The sequence below is a fragment of the Gopherus flavomarginatus genome, chromosome 8, assembly GCF_025201925.1.
Source record: "Gopherus flavomarginatus isolate rGopFla2 chromosome 8, rGopFla2.mat.asm, whole genome shotgun sequence".
Taxonomy (NCBI): Eukaryota; Metazoa; Chordata; order Testudines; family Testudinidae; genus Gopherus; species Gopherus flavomarginatus.
In genome coordinates, this window is record NC_066624.1 from 57859781 (window position 1) to 57875245 (window position 15465).

Sequence of the window (15465 nt, forward strand, 5' to 3'; positions counted from 1 at the left end):
TGAAATATTCTTTTTTTGGCTCATGGGGGGAGCTTTGGTTTTCATTTAATCAATAAACTGAAATTTAGTGACAGTTGTTGGATATTTTCTGCCGAAAATTTCGAACTTACAGGAAATGAAAATGTTTTTGTTAATTTTTTTGCAGAATAATACAGCAATTTTTTTTCACCAGCTCTGGAAATAATATTAAAGGGTATGATCTTTATTAGCCTTTTTAAAAGAAAAATAATTCTAATGAATTTGCTAGTAGCTAGTTTATAGATACAGTACAACATTATTGCTCTCTGCTGGACAGAATCAGAACTGTACATGTGTGTGTCCTAGACCCTTTACTGCTGACTGCTAATTGAGATTCCCCATAGGCTCAAGAAGCAGGGCTGTGGGCTTATGCACAAGAGGGACTTGGTTCTATCCTGGCTGTCCTATGACGTACTGCATGGCCACACCATATAACATAATACCCGTGAAATCCTAGGTGACCATGCATTTGTTGGGAGTTTTAAAAATACAGACATCTTAAAGATCAAACACAAAAGCCTCCTAAACAACACACAGTCATCCAGGTTCTTCTGTTAGGGATGCTGTTGCCATGGTTACTGGGTGACAGGAGTAAGTGCTGCTAGTCTGCTTGAATGTTGCCGCAGGGCAGAGCTGATGCTGTCTGTGTGTGTTGCTCTGCCACAGAGATGCACCGGACTCAGACGAAGTATGAAGATGCTTTCACCTTCAAAGTGTTTGTCTTCCAGTTTGTCAATTTCTACTCTTCTCCTATCTACATCGCGTTCTTCAAGGGCAGGTAAGACATCTCCAGGGGAGGGCAGCTCTTGCCTCCCCCACCCATCCTCCAGCTCTGGGGCATGGCCCCCTCCTCCAAACATAAACCCATCTTAGCTGATGGCTGGAGTTCCTGCGGCTGGCCCAGAGGGACCTGGTGATGTGCAGTTCCAGTGGATAGCCCTAGAGCGGTGGTTCTCAAACTATGGTCCATGGACCATGAGTGATCTGCCAGCTCCATTCAGGTGGTCTGCGGATAGTTCCCTCTAAGGTGTGCAGCCACACACGAGAGAATGAATGGCCACCGACCTAATTAGTGGAGCTGCATAGGTGTGGCTCCACTAATTAGGTGCCTGAACCCTGGAGAAGATGCACATGTAAGATGAGGTGGTGGCCTTGGGGGAAATAGGGGGTAGTTGGGAGGAGGCAGTGGGGTGAGAAGAGGTGGGAGGGGGGAATTTGGGACGTGCAGGGCTGTGGTGGCCAGAGAAAGAGGTGACTTCCCCAACTCCAGGGCTGCGGCTGCCTTCTTCCCAGCCTCAGCTCTGGGTGGGGCAGACACCCCGCCCCCACTTCCCAGCCCCAGCTCGGGGGCTGCCATGGTGGGGGGGAGAAGGCACATCCATCGCATTAGAAAGGTAAGACTACTGATATTAAAATATGAGGTGTGTGCTTTTATTTGTAGAACAAAAAATGTTTATTTTTTTTAAATATAGCACTTTTATCCAAAGCACTTTACAATAGCTAACTAACAGTACACACAACGTTTGGAAAGATCATTAAGTGGTCCGCCAAGACCCTCAGCAAGTTAAGTGGTCTGCGGGGGAAAAAAAAAGTTTGAGAACCACTGCAAGAGAGAGAGAGACACAAGGAAGCTGCAGCACTGCTGCCATCTAGAGGCAATGAGTGGCATGGGATGGAATGTGGGGGTTCCTGGCACAATTCTAACGTGGGAAGGAGCAACTAGAAACCACCCTTATGCCCGTGTAGCTCTAAAGCAGCCCTGTATCCGTGCAGTGAGCATGTCAGAGAGCTAGCTGGCCTTTTCAGTGTATGATCCCATGGCACACACAGCCAGTTCAGAGTGTTGAGGGGCTGGGGGTCCTGTATCTGAGGGGGTCTTTGTGTGGGAAGCTGAGTTTGGGAATAGGGTGACCAGATGTCCTGATTTTACAGGGACAGTCCCGATTGTTGGGTCTTTTTCTTATATAGGCTCCTATTACCCCCAACCCCCGTCCCGATTTTTCACATTTGCTGTCTGGTCACCCTATCTGGGAAGCACATGCCCATGGGGAAGCCCCTCCAAAGCTCAGAGCTGAGACTCCTTGGGCAATCTGGGGCTTCTGCTCCCTGGTGGTGATGAGGGTGCTCGTCGTGCGCAGAGCTGGGATTCTGAAGGGAAGCCAGACTGTCACTGTTGCATGGGGAAGGTCTGTTGTATCAGCAACTGGTGGACCCTGTTGCAAGGCCCCAACCACCATTATTTTATATACAGACCCCCGTTAAGATCAGGGCCCCATTGTGTTTCTGGGTTCTGCACACGCAGTGAGACCCAGCCCCAAGGAGCATGCAACTGAAAGTGGGTGGGAGAGGAAACAGGTACAGGTGAGTGATGTGACCTGCCCAGGTCTCCCAGCAGGGCAGTGACAGATCTGGGGATGGCACACAGGGCTGGAGTTCCAGCCCAGGCCTGATCCAGGACCATGCTGCTCCCCAGAACTGATGGAAATGGGATCTGAAGCAGAGGGGTAAGCAGGGGAGTGCTGGGGGTAATTGCAGCCAGCATAGTTGTATGTAGTGGGCTGAAGTTTTGTTTCAAATGCCTCTCACATGTGGAAGGGATGAAATTAACATGAGGGACAAATCCGGGGATGCCCTTTGATGATCTCCTTTCAGACAGGCACCATCGCACTGTCCCTCCTTTCCCCTCTGTTGGGAAGAACAGAGCACAGGGTGAGAGAGTAATTCCTGACACACATGCTTCCATCATGGGATGTTCCTGGAAGGCAGAGCTGCCCTCCATGCCCATCCACAGGGTATCATCCGTGCTGGCTTCAGATGTGGGATGAGGAAGAAGAAGATGAAGTAGGTCTGACCCTGTCCCAGTCAATCCAGGAGGACTGGCTGAGTGGCATCCTCAGCCTCCTAATGGACAAGGGTGGCTGGGATGTGGGAGCAAGGCACAGTGCATGACAGCACCACATCCCAAGTAGCCTCAGGAGGAATAAGAGATTGATGGGGGGATGGTGGGGAGCAAGGGGTTCAGCTGTCCATTTATTGCTCTGTCTTGCCATCCTGGATTTCCCAGGTTTGTAGGCTACCCAGGGCACTACAAGACCTTGCTTGGGATCCGCAATGAGGACGTAAGTATCAGCTGATAAAGGTTGAGAACATAAGAAGGGCCATGCTGGGTTAGATCAATGGTCCCTCTGGCCTAGGGTCCTGACACTGGCCAGGGCCAGGTGCTTCAGAGGGAGTGAACGGAACAGGGCAATTAACAAGTGTCCATTCCCCATCGTCCAGTAGCAGTGTCTGGCAGGAGGTTGGAGTCTTAGGTGAGGGACAGTGTGAGGTAACCTGCCAAACATAATGGGGACCCTTTGCTGGGGTGGCAGGAAACACTCCAGTTGCTGCCCAGCTCTGTGCATGGGGAAAGGCTCCACAGTTCTCAGGACAGACCTGGCCAGAGGAGGAGGGAGGCTATGGCCAGCTTCAGTGCCAGTGTAGTGGGGTCTTGGCCTGCCCCCAGCCTGAGCTTGCACGCTGCCTCCAAGGCCTCTGACAGGACTCACACACAGGCTCCTCTGGGAGTGAGGAAGACCCAGGCAGGATGTGGGCGTAGCGCAGAGAGGAGCAGGGGCATGCCTGAGGAATCCCCCTCTCTGGCTACTAATCCCCCCAGGACCAAAGAGAAGTGGGGGTGGTCAGACTCCATTCCTGCCCCAGCCACCTCAAGAGCCCCCTGCTGCTCATCTGCCCAAAGACTAATGGCAGCAGCTGGGGCCCCTAGTTCCTGGCCCACCCCACCCAGCAGTCAGCCCCTAGGGCTACCCTGAGGGTTGGAAATGGGGGCAGGGCGCAGTGCACCAGCCTGCTATGCTGTGTTAGGACAGCGTGTGTGGCTCAGGAGTAGCCTTTCTTGTGGGAGGTGGAACCCGGTAGGGCTCCCCCACCCCTGCTGATCCTTTTGAGCTTGAGGAGAAAGTGCAGTGGAGCTGATGTGCCTCTGTCCTACCCACCCAGTGCGGGGCTGGCGGCTGTCTCATTGAACTCGCCCAAGAGTTGCTGGTCATCATGGTGGGAAAACAAGTCATTAACAATGTGCAGGAAATCGTCATCCCGTAAGTACTGAGTGCGCTATCGGGGCAGGGGGTGGTGGAGGGCCAAAGCCTAGCTCCACAGGGACCAGGGGGAGTTAGTCTGACTTCTGGCAGATTGTTGCACCAAGGGAGCTGCTACTAAGCTCTATAACAGGGATCTATGGGGCTGCAAGTGGGGCCATCTCTTTCAGGGGCACTGTGATAGATTTGGAATGGGGGGGGAGGAGGGTTCAGTCAGGGTAAAGACACCTGTGTGTGCGGCCCCATCTGCTTGTCTTGTGCGTGGCAGGTGGCTGCAGCACCTGCCCCAGGTGGTCTGAAGGCTGTGGTTTGATCTATGGGCCCCAGCTAAGACAGGGCCAGTGCCCACATGTGCCAGGGCCTGTGACCACAGCCCTCTCCTCCCACTAGTGAAGGAAGAGGGGACAGTTGCAGGTTGTGACCATTGGTGGGCACTGCTGTGGCAGATTGACTGAGGGTGGGGGATCCACAGCCCATGTGGACCAGTCATAGCAGAACAAAGTGGTTTTGCAATGGGTCTCATGGCAAGTTAGCCATGTGCATTATGGAGCCTCTGGCTTCCCACTGCCACTGCCCCGCCTCCCCGCCCACAAGCTCTGTCTGCCCACGGATTCTTCATCCTGGGCTCTTGCCAGAGGAGGCATTGGAGGAAGCGAACCAGGCCAGGAATGCTGGAGCTGGGAGGGACTTTTCATGGCCCTTTTCTGGAGTAATGTCCACGCTCGGCTCAGCCGTTTGTCCTCTGTCATTCCCAGAGCTAAGGCATCTCTGCCAATGAGCCCTAGCTGCCGGACCATGGGCTGCTGGGCATGTATTAGAGTAGCTTTTCACTGGGGCCTCACCCCACCATTCGACACAGAAAAGGGACTTAAAACCACCCTTGCTCCCACCCTACTCTGATGCCAAGCCCAGCCCAGCCTGTCTAGAGAGTCTGACCCTGTTCATAATAGGGAAGCAAAGACCCTTTTCCTCCACCCCGGATTCCTGGCTGGCACTAGGGCTGGGTCAGGGTGTGCTGGGAGCACTGCCAAAGGTCCCTCTGATGCTAGCTGCCTGAAAATGCCATGGCAACTTGGAGAGCCTATCAGGCCATAAGAGTGAGACTGGCCACTGCAGTTTCTGCTGGGGCATCACCCTTCCCGTGACCGCTCCTTTCTCTGCTCCCCCAGGAAGCTGAAAGGCTGGTGGCAGAAGTACAAACTTCGATCCAAAAAGCGGAAAAGCAAGGAGGCCCAATTGGGCCTGGCGCAGCAGGTGCCCTGGGAGAGCAACTACGAGCTCCTGGTCTGTGAGGGGCTGTTTGACGAGTACCTGGAAATGGGTAGGAGCCAAATGCCAAGTCTGTTAGTAGTCTCCCAAGGTGGCAAAGTGTCCTGGCCAGGCAGGGTCACCTGATCACTGACAGCACCAGGAGAAGACTGGAGGTCAGAGACTTCCTCAAGGGAGGAAGCTTTTGCAGTTGATAGTGTTGATGGCGTGTGCATCAATCACTTATCCCACTGACATGCTCTCTGGTGCCTGCTAGTGGTGATGATTTGGGAAGCAGCACTTTCTCTAGCACGTTCAGTTGAGTGAAGCCCTAGAGAGAGAGTGAACTCGAGTGCCTAGCCTTGGTGTTGAATATTCTGAGCTCTGGGATTGCAGTTAAAGGTCTAAGGCAGAGATAGGCAACCTATGGCACATGTGCCGAAGGCGGCATGTGAGCTGATTTTCAGCGGCACGCACCCTGTCCGAGTCCTGGCCACCAGTCCGGGGGCTTTGCATTTTAATTGAAGCTTCTTAAACATTTTAAAAACCTTATTTACTTTACATACAACAATAGTTTAATTATATATTATAGACTCATAGAAAGAGACCTTCTAAAAACATTAAAATGTATTACTGGCATATGAAACCTTCAATTAGAGTGAATAAATGAAGACTCGGCACACCACTTCTGAAAGGTTGCTGACCCTTGGTCTAAGGAAACCCTCCATTAGAGGTGGTAGCCTTCTGAAACTGACCCCAGAGAGACAACTCTGCCTCCTGGGGGGGAAATTGGAGCCCAGGCAGAGAATGTCTCCTCTTTCCCCAGCAGAAATTGAATTATGCAGCAGGTTCTATTGCCCCATCTCACCCTGCCAAACAGCCCTGTTGGGTCTGGCTTGATGTACAGAATATCCCACAGGAAGCCTCCATCTCAGGCTTGGAGATACCCAGGGCTCCAGCCCAATCTTTTCCACATCACAGCTTCCTTTGCCTGAAGGCTCCTCTCACCTCCCTGCTGTCAGCTTCCTTATTGAGCCAATCACAGCAGTGAGTCAGTGCTAGCTCTCCAAATCCTTAGTGCAGCCATGGCCAAGCAATGGATGCTGCCAGCCCAGGTGTGTCAGTCGGGTGCCTAGGGGTGACGGCTGACAAAAGCTGGGCCAGCAGAAGCTCATATAGATGCAGTTATACCAGCCCAGCTGTGCTTTTACCAGTCTAGCTTGTTTGGCTCATGGGTGGAGGTTTCACTATCCCGGTACTCTCCAGGTCTAGCTGCATTCATGCCAGGAGCACCAGGCTGGTACACCATATGGACCATTCCTATACTAGTAAAAGCGCACCTCATGGCCTGAAGGAGCTCCTTCTCCTTACCAGGGTCTGTCAGGTGATGCTGGCAGCCTATTTCAGATGGGAAGCAGAGGCCAGTGCATCTCCAGGAACAAACCAAACAATGGCCCACAGTGATCTTTGGATTGCAACATATTCCCCGGGCACTCCCTGTTCTCATCCTTCGGAAACCACCGACGATGGGGAGGGGAAGGGGGACCAGACAGGCCACGATCACTGCTCACACAAGCCATCCTCTGCTCTGCTTGTCCACTGTGAATGTGAGCTCTGATGATTCTTTCCTTCTGTACAACAGTCCTGCAATTTGGATTCATCACTATCTTTGTGGCAGCTTGTCCTCTGGCGCCCCTTTTCGCCTTGCTCAACAACTGGGTGGAGATCCGCCTGGATGCACAGAAGTTTGTCTGCGAGTACCGTCGTCCTGTGGCTGAGCGGGCCCAGGGCATTGGCATCTGGTTTTATATCCTGGAGGTCATCACCCACTTGGCTGTCATCAGTAACGTGAGTAGCGCTGGGCAGCGAGGGAGAGGGAGGAGAAGCCAGCTCCCAGCGTTCAGACACAGCCAGTCATGTTGCTGATGGTTAATATAATCATGTAGCATTGTGGAGTTTGAAGGCAGTCACTGAGCAGGTCGGTATCAGGGACAGGGGACTGAAAGCCAGAAGTAAAGAGAATGTTACTGGAATCCCACTTAGCAGATACAAGTCTGTAGACACAATATAGTAAGTGGAGCGTATGCAGAGCTGTCATTGTATGTGACAGAACCACGCTCTGATTCAAGAGCTGCTGCAGCTCAGGCCTCTGGCTCAGTAACCCCTTAAAAGGGTACTCTACTATTGGAGCAGCGTTACCTGACACAGCCTGCTCTGATGGGTTCCTCATCTCTGCAGCTTAGTTCCCAAGCACACCGGGACTGGTTTTCAGTGACCCATGAGAACTGTGTAGTATTGAAAGGTGTCTGCATTTGAAGAATAAATGCTTGCTGCTATAATTGCTAGTGAGCAGTGACCCTGTAGGGCTGGCACGCCTCAATCCAAACTTTCAGTGGGGACTTGCCTCAGTAGGAAGTGCAGGGGCGGAGTTTGGGTGGGGGGTTGCTGTCTGGGAGAGGCGGTCCAGCCAAACATAAGAGTCACACAAAGCTTCAGAATAACAACACTTAGCCTGAGGCTCAAGCAGGTATGCTGAAAAGGTGCATGGACATCTGTAATGTGGTAGGAACCTGGCTATAGCACTAGTGTTTTCCTCCTTATTTCAGGCCTTCCTGATTGCCTTCACTTCAGACTTCTTGCCCCGGCTGTATTATCAGTACACTCGCGCCAGTGATCTGCAGGGCTATGTTAACTTCACCCTGGCGTATGCTCCAAAGCACTTTGCCTCCCAGCACAATGTCACGTGCAGGTAGGAGTCCCAGCTCGGCTGCTTGGGGGGTGCCTCAAGACAAAGCTCCTTCCCATTCTCCATTTGAATTGCAACCTCTGATTTTTCCTAGTGTTTGTTTTCTCTTCAGGACAGTTCTCTCCTCTGTTGGGCCCCTGCCATGTTTGGAAGTGAAAGATGGGGTTTCCACTTATTTTAGCACAGGTCTCACACAGGATTACTTCCCACCGATTATTGAGAATGCTGCTCCATCCAGGAGGGGCTGGGAGACGGAAGGGAGACCCAAGGCTATTTCAGTTTTTTAGGGTACAAGAGATACACCATTCCATAGACACATCCAATTTACACCTGAATTAGGAAGTGCAGCGTTAGCTTTCCTAGGGGAGTGCCACTCGGGTCCTCCTTCATGTATGGGGGGCTCACCTCTCTGTGCTCTTGTTGTAAATCAGTCTTGAAGGAACTTGAATGTGTTTTTTAACTGAGCTACTTTTACTCTGACTGATTTACCTTGCTGCTGCTTGCCAGTCCTGGAGGAATGGGCACATACTCCCTCCCGGAGAGCTGGATTAGCCATGCCTTACACCCAGACAGTTCATGGGCCAGTTAAATGCCATCAGTTATTAATTCTTAAGAGTGATTACATATGTGGATGAAGTGTCAGAAGGAAAAGTTGTGGGAGTGAGACTACCAGTGGTTGCCCGGAGGATGTTGACATGCAAGGGCTCCTCTTTCCCAGCTAGGTGCAATGTTACCTTCTCTTCCCCAGGTATCGTGCATACAGGGATGAGAACGGCAGGTACTCGCTAACCTATTGGAACCTACTAGCAATCCGCCTGGGCTTTATTATAGTGTTTGAGGTACCTCCCTCTCATTTTCCTCAATCAGTTTCCCCTGCCAAGGTTTTGTTCCTTTGCTGTCCCATTCCTCAGTCTGTTTTTTTCTACACCTGTCCCCAGGACATGTACTGTCCGGCACTGCCTGTTTCCAGCCAAGCATAGACGTTGCCCCTGTGGAGTTGAAGAGAGAGTGTGCTCTCTGGGGAATACTGATTGGTTCAAGTCCTTTCAGTGCCTGTCCCATTCCCTGCAGTCAGGCACTTCCATGCTGTTCCTTACTTATCCTGTCTTGCTTTTAAAAGAGTCAGCTGTTTGATTGGACACATTGCTCTTTTCCTCGTTTCCAGCATGTGGTTTTCTTTATTGCTCGTGTGATAGACCTGATGGTGCCTGACATTCCTGAGTCACTGGAGATCAAGGTGAAGCGCGAACGTTATCTGGCCAAGCAGGCACTGGCTGAGAACCAGGTAAATCTCAGGGCCAGTGGTCTTTATTCTACAGTGGCGTAGTCAGTAGGTGGTCTGTGGGCCACATCTGGACCACCAGATGCTTTTGAACAGACCCTCACATCTTTTTATTTATGCTGGAGTCTGCTTTCCTGTGGGCATCCCACTACCCACCTCTGGAAGATGTCACTAAAGTAAAACTCTATGCCTTTTGGTCTTCAGATGTTTCATTAGCAGGTGGGGGGCTCCCTGTTCATAACCCCTTTCTCCATGGTCACTGATAATCTCTTCTCTCATTTCTGTTGCTCCCCAAGTTTTCTTCAGGCTGTAGTTTCTGCACAGGCTTGTCTGATTCTGTCAGTTCTGGCCCCTAAATCTTAAAATTATGTACCTGATGAAGCCAGGAACTCATGCCTTCCTCCCTTAAACACAGCTGATGCCAAAGCAGTTGGAAAGCTATCCTACAGCCAGTGACCAAACTCTCTGAGGATACTAATTGTCCTTTCTTCTTTTGATCCATTGCTGAGGTAGGCCCTCTTTGAGAGAGAGGAAGTCAGAGCCACCTCCAGCACTATGCAAACAGCACCCAAAGACTGGGAGTTAAGTGGGATGCATGAAAACCAGGGGCCTACCCACCTACAGATGACGACGTCTACACACACAGTAGCTGCGAGTCCGGAAGCTCATCCTCAGCAGCAGTTTGAGCCTGAAGCAGAATCTCCATGAATTGCTGTTGACTCAATTTTAAAACACAAAAAATGGTGACTGCTTCTATGTGGGGGTGAAATGAAACTGAATTCAGCCATAAAGTTTGATTTCTAGCATTCTCCTTTGGAAAAGATGAACTCAACTTGGCTCTGACCCTGAGCTGGTGGCTGTTGTATGTAAGAAACCTTGCAGAGGACTGAATTATTTTAGTGAAATTTCAGAGTGGATAATTGTAATTTCATGGATAAATAAAGCATGCCAATTAATAGTACAATGACAAGCATACTTGAATACCAGCTAAGTCCTCAGAGCCCTGCAGGTTAAAGTTAGATACCTAGCAAAGCCTGGAGCTGGCTGACTCTGGGGATGGAAGAAGAAATTCCTTCTTGCTCTGAGTTATGGTAGCCGACAGGTGGGCTGTATAGCCCTCAGCTGGCAAGAGGATGGTATGTGGGAGAAGCTTCATTTCAGCCTGAACACTGCAAGTCCCACAGCTTCAGTGAGGTGGGAAGAAGCAATTCAACAGGCCTGGCTCTTACACAGCTGCAACAGGGGGCTCAAGGGAAGTCTAAACCACAGCATGTTGTCAGACAGGAGCAAGCCTAAATTCCTCCCCCCCATTCCTGTTACCAGAGAGAGGAAACTTGGGAGTTATGCATTCTGTTCCCTTACAGAGGAGAGAAGGAGATAGCAGGGGAGAGCCTGGGAACTAACTGGGGTTCTTCACACTGGTAGGCAGAGAGAGGGGTCCCTAAGGGCACCTACGTCACTAGTGCTAGCCTTAATACCTCTTCCTCCCTGGGGCCTGCACTCTGGTAGGACCACTGAGCCTGGTTTGGATTTACTACCTACTGACAGGGAACAACTGGCACTTTAAAATGAAAGCTTAAGTCTGAAAGAACCTATGAAGATTAGACTAGCCCTCACACCGATGTACATGGAGAAGCACTCTCTTCACAAACCATGGACAGAGAAATACAACACTCCAAGCTGTTTCAGGTTTTTATTTTAGAATTTATAAAATTCCAGTGTCATCCATACTCATGAGCCTTTTTACATGTTTGCATATAGTCTCCAAATTCCAAAGTTAAGGCCAAGGGATCATTGCCATGGAAACATACACTATGGAAGACGTTGAAAATAAAGGAAATGGAGCACATACCAGAGCATCTGCTACAGACTGAGGGGTAGCAGGAGACAGTACTAGGTACAATCACTTCATGACCTTTAGCATGTAGGGGACCCTGAATTTAATTCAAGCCAAGCGGGGCAACTGATGGGGTGGGGTTTTTCTGGGGAGGGGGCAGGGAAAAGAGGAGGGCAGGTTTGATAACCTCAAGCTGTACCCCTTCCCCATCTGGGTTGTCTAGCCCTTTCCAAAGCCCCTTTAGCTGAAGAGGGAATTAGGGCACTACCTCATTTGGTCAGCCACCCCCTTTAGACATCTACCATGGGGCTGAAGTGTGGTCAAGTTAGTCACCACTGCCTTTGCATAGCTCTGGGACCTGGCTTATTCAGTTGACCGCAATTCTCCATTTCACTTCAGCATCAGGACATTTTGGTGTCTGACTTCTGGGCTAGGGTCCTCTTCCGAAGAGGGCTAGAGCAGAGAGGGTTGGGGAAAAGAAGAAATGTCAGCATTTCTAAGCCTCACTTTTAACACAGGTGCAGTGCTGGGAACAGCAAGAGAACTGGGGCCAGCCTTTCAACATAATGACCTTGCCCCAGTCAGCGTTATTGGGGAGAGACTGGGGACTTGCTTGCACAGGTGCTGAAGCAGTAGGGAAATGGAGGTAGGAAAGGAGGAGACCCTACTCCCTCACCACACCAACACAGATTTCTTGCTGGCTGAGTGAGCAGCTCAATGGAGAAGCCTCCTTCGAGCAAGCTGTGTCAGTACTTAAGGTTCAGCACCTCAGGGGCCAAGATGCTATGGTACAGAGCATGGGATTCACCACATACAGTGGCAAGCCTTGGGCCTTAGTTCTCCCTGCACTCTTGGCCTCTGTGTACTTAGAGCAGCTCGACCTCCTGTAACTCAGAGCTGACATTCAACCTGCCTCTCTTCCCTCCCCTGAAACCAAGCCCACCTTCTGGCTCAGAGTCCCACAGCTCTAAGGGGTGGGAGTATTTTACACCATAACCTTGCTCTTAGTTTCACGTGTGTGTGTTTCCAACAGCTGCATGTGCTGATTGATGCTCTTCAGCTCTTCCTGCACCTGGTGCAGAGAATTCAGCTCTGGCCCCCACAGTGAGATGAGCAGGTTAGCATCAGTGCTGATGCTCTAGACTAGGAGGCCACCCCCAGACTGGTTTTTGAGGTAGAAAGAAGGCAATAGCAAATAGTGATTAATTCCCTACCCCTTGTGTCCAAATGCAGTAAGTGGGAGGGGGAAATTATGTAGCTTCAGCATTGCAGTTCCCATCAACTAGCTCCTGGGCCATGTTACCATAGCAACCTGGGCTGACCCGAATTCTGTTGCACCCCATAATACTGTCATGGCCTGGCTCTGACCAGCTCTGCTGCTGTTGGGAAGAACAAACAAGGGGAGAAAGGGGAACACTGGGAAATAGCTGTATTTTTACTCTCACATGTTGGAAGACTCAAGTGTGCATGTGAGAATCTAGGCTCTCAATGCTACACATGGACACGCTCAGTGCCACATATCACTCAAAGGCTTTTCTACGTGACTAGGGGATCCCTTGTGCCACTGCTGGTCCCTTCCAGTGTTGTTGTGTCTACAGATTATTGTATTGTTCCTTTAAAAGCAGTTTCTAATCTTTAGACTTTTAGCTCATTCCCCACATCCACTATCACTGTTCGATGGATTTTTGGCAGTTCAAAGGAAAAGCTGATTGCACTCTACAATAGTAAGGTAAGGTCTGGGATAAACACAAAGGAAAAAGGGCAAACATTTTGGCTTTTAGAAAGTCAAGGAAATTTATTTCCTGAGGTCATGAGACAGGAAGTTGATTCCTAGCCACAGTAAAGGAGGTCTCCTAATGAAGGCTGGAGTGACTAGCAAGACATGCTCAAGGTATCTGATCACTGTTACCACTTTGGCAGTTGTGAAACTTAGCAGATGAAAGTCACGTATGACATTTCAAACAAAAAGCTGTGTCTGAATCAGAGTGGAAAGCTTGGGGTGGGAAGGAGAACCATCCATTTATAGTAGGTCCTAAACCCAGTAACAACAGACAAGTAGAATGGGTTCCAGCACTCCACACAGCATTAGGAGACCTCGCAGGGCAATTTACTTGTGGTCCAGCCGCCAGGTCAGAATTCAAACAGGAAGTATTTGTGGCAGGTTAGTGTCAGGTCAGCTAGCTGGAGGAGATGTTTCTGCTTCCAGGTCATTATCGTTTGGGGCCCCAGGGAAGAGTCTTGGGGGCCACTTGAGCCCCAAAGCTGGGGAAATCTTCAGAACTGCTCATATCAGGGGCCTAGAGCAAAGAAGAGAGAATGGTCCAAGTTATATAGGCTGGCTGCAGTTCTATACAACACTCAAGAAGCTCAGAGACAACTGTAGCATTCAAGAAATATCATGTGCAAACACGTAATGAGTGAGGAGGAGGAGAGATGACTGTTGCAAGGCCACATATGGAAGAGTGTTCTAGGATATCAAAGTTCTTGAAATGTGCAGAGGTCAAGGACAGTACAGCAACACGGTTTTAGTAGGACCCATGAAAACAGCAGGCAAGTCACTAAGATGGGTCACAGAAGGATCATGATCTGAATTAATCTAATCAGGTTAGAATATCAGGGAAGCAGATTCTGCAGGAAGGTCAGAAGGATGTCTACTTCTTGGGGAGACTGACACCAAGTATAGTTTGCCCACTATTTCCTCAGTGGTGCCAGGTCTACCCTAATACTCAAATGCTATCCTCTATGCTCTTCTCCTTCTCATCGCTGTAGTATTGAAGTGTTCCTGCTAACTGGTAAGGCTTTTCTGTACAGTGGCAGGAAGACACTAGCTGGGTCAGAGGTTCTTGACACCCCTTAATTTCTGTGGTTCAGGCTAGCTTTAGAATGGAAACCTGCCAAGTCCTCAATGCCCCTTGTGAGGGCCAAGTGGCCAACAAGAAGGTATTTGGTTTAGTAGCTTACCCCCTGCCTTTCAGATAATGGTCAGAAGTCCCTAACCTTGAGTTCCACAGTAACAAAATGCCAGCCACAGCTGCTTTGGAAGGCAATCTGAGCTCCAGGGGCTGTGGAGGGGAGATTAGCCAGGCTAGCTGCTCCTTTCAGAGTCTCTATAGGAGGATTCATAGAATATCAAGGTTGGAAGGGACCTCAGGAGGCCATCTAATCCAATCCCCTGCTCAAAGCAGGACCAATCCCCAGACAGATTTACACCCCAGTTCCCTAAATGGCCCCTTCAAGGATTAAACTCACAATCTTGAGTTTAGCAGGCCAATGCTCAAACCACCGAGCAATCTGTTGTTCCTAGCAGAGGCGAGAGGTGATAGCAGCGGAGGAAAGCTGGGCAATTTAGAAACCCAACATACTAACTTCTAGGGGCCTAGCACATAGTGTGGGCAAACTCTCGAGGTGATGAACAGACTGATTATGACACTCCGCAATGGTCAGGAAAGGCCTAGAAATCCACTGAAAAGTGGGAAAAACATGGTTCTGACAAAAAGGGTTACCTAACTTTCATAACTGTTGTTTTCGCGATGTGTTGCTCATGTCCATTCCATTCTAGGGTATGTGTGCACCCACGTGCATAGTTAAAATTTTTTGCCCTAGTGGTATCCGCAGGGTCAGCCGTAGTGCCCTCTGGAGTGCCGTGCTCACGTGGCAGCATATCAGGTGCTGCTGGCCCTGTGCCCTCTCAGTTCCTTCTTGCCGGGCAACTCTGACGGAGAGGTAGGCAGGCAGGTAGCGGAATGGACATAAGCAACACATCTCGAAGAACAGTTACGAAAGGCAGGTAACAGTTTTTTCTTCAAATGCTTGCTCAGGTCAATTCCATTTTAGGTGACTCTCAAGCAGTACCCCTGGAGGTGGGCTTGGAGTTTACAGTTGTGTGGCTTGCAACACTGCTGTACCAAAGCCAACATCGTCCTAGGCCTGCTGCGTAAGCATGTAATGCGATGTGAACGTGTGGACAGACGACCATTATGATCATCTAGTCTGACCACCTGCACAATGCAGGCCACAGAATCTCATTCACCCATTCCTGTATCAAACCTGAGCCACTTAAGTCCTCAAATCATGGTTTAAAGACTTCAAGATGCAGAGAATCTTCCAGCAAGTGACCTGTGCCCCATGCTGCAGAGGAAGGCGAAAAACACCCAGGGCCTCTGCCAATCTGCCCTGGAGGAAAATTCCTTCCTGATCCCAAATATGGCGATCAGCTAAACCCTGAGCATGTGGGCAA

The 15465-nt window shown here is 50.2% G+C and overlaps 2 protein-coding genes across 18 annotated transcripts in view; one reads left to right on the forward strand and one right to left on the reverse strand.

The window, feature by feature from the left end:
• Nucleotides 1–15465, forward strand: part of LOC127056957 (protein phosphatase 1 regulatory subunit 7) — a 94404-nt gene that overhangs the window by 59196 nt on the left and 19743 nt on the right. For 2 of the 13 annotated variants that reach the window (XM_050965387.1, XM_050965389.1), the window contains exons 16-24: nucleotides 685–796; nucleotides 3083–3137; nucleotides 4018–4115; nucleotides 5285–5436; nucleotides 7006–7211; nucleotides 7970–8112; nucleotides 8858–8948; nucleotides 9275–9394; nucleotides 9905–10367. In XM_050965387.1, the coding sequence (XP_050821344.1) occupies nucleotides 685–796; nucleotides 3083–3137; nucleotides 4018–4115; nucleotides 5285–5436; nucleotides 7006–7211; nucleotides 7970–8112; nucleotides 8858–8948; nucleotides 9275–9394; nucleotides 9905–10099 (1172 nt within the window). In that variant the 3' untranslated portion in view covers nucleotides 10100–10367. Of the gene's footprint in view, nucleotides 1–684; nucleotides 797–3082; nucleotides 3138–4017; nucleotides 4116–5284; nucleotides 5437–7005; nucleotides 7221–7969; nucleotides 8113–8857; nucleotides 8949–9274; nucleotides 9395–9904; nucleotides 10368–15465 lie in introns of those variants that run through there. The other 11 variants (XM_050965385.1, XM_050965392.1, XM_050965383.1 and 8 more) reach the window with 11 other exon arrangements.
• The window catches only part of HDLBP (high density lipoprotein binding protein), a 112913-nt gene continuing 104696 nt past the window's right edge, over nucleotides 7249–15465 (reverse strand). For 3 of the 5 annotated variants that reach the window (XM_050965356.1, XM_050965358.1, XM_050965357.1), the window contains one exon: nucleotides 7249–7362. In XM_050965356.1, coding sequence (XP_050821313.1) covers nucleotides 7264–7362 — 99 coding nt within the window. In that variant the 3' untranslated portion in view covers nucleotides 7249–7263. Of the gene's footprint in view, nucleotides 7363–11382; nucleotides 13526–15465 lie in introns of those variants that run through there. The other 2 variants (XM_050965361.1, XM_050965360.1) reach the window with 2 other exon arrangements.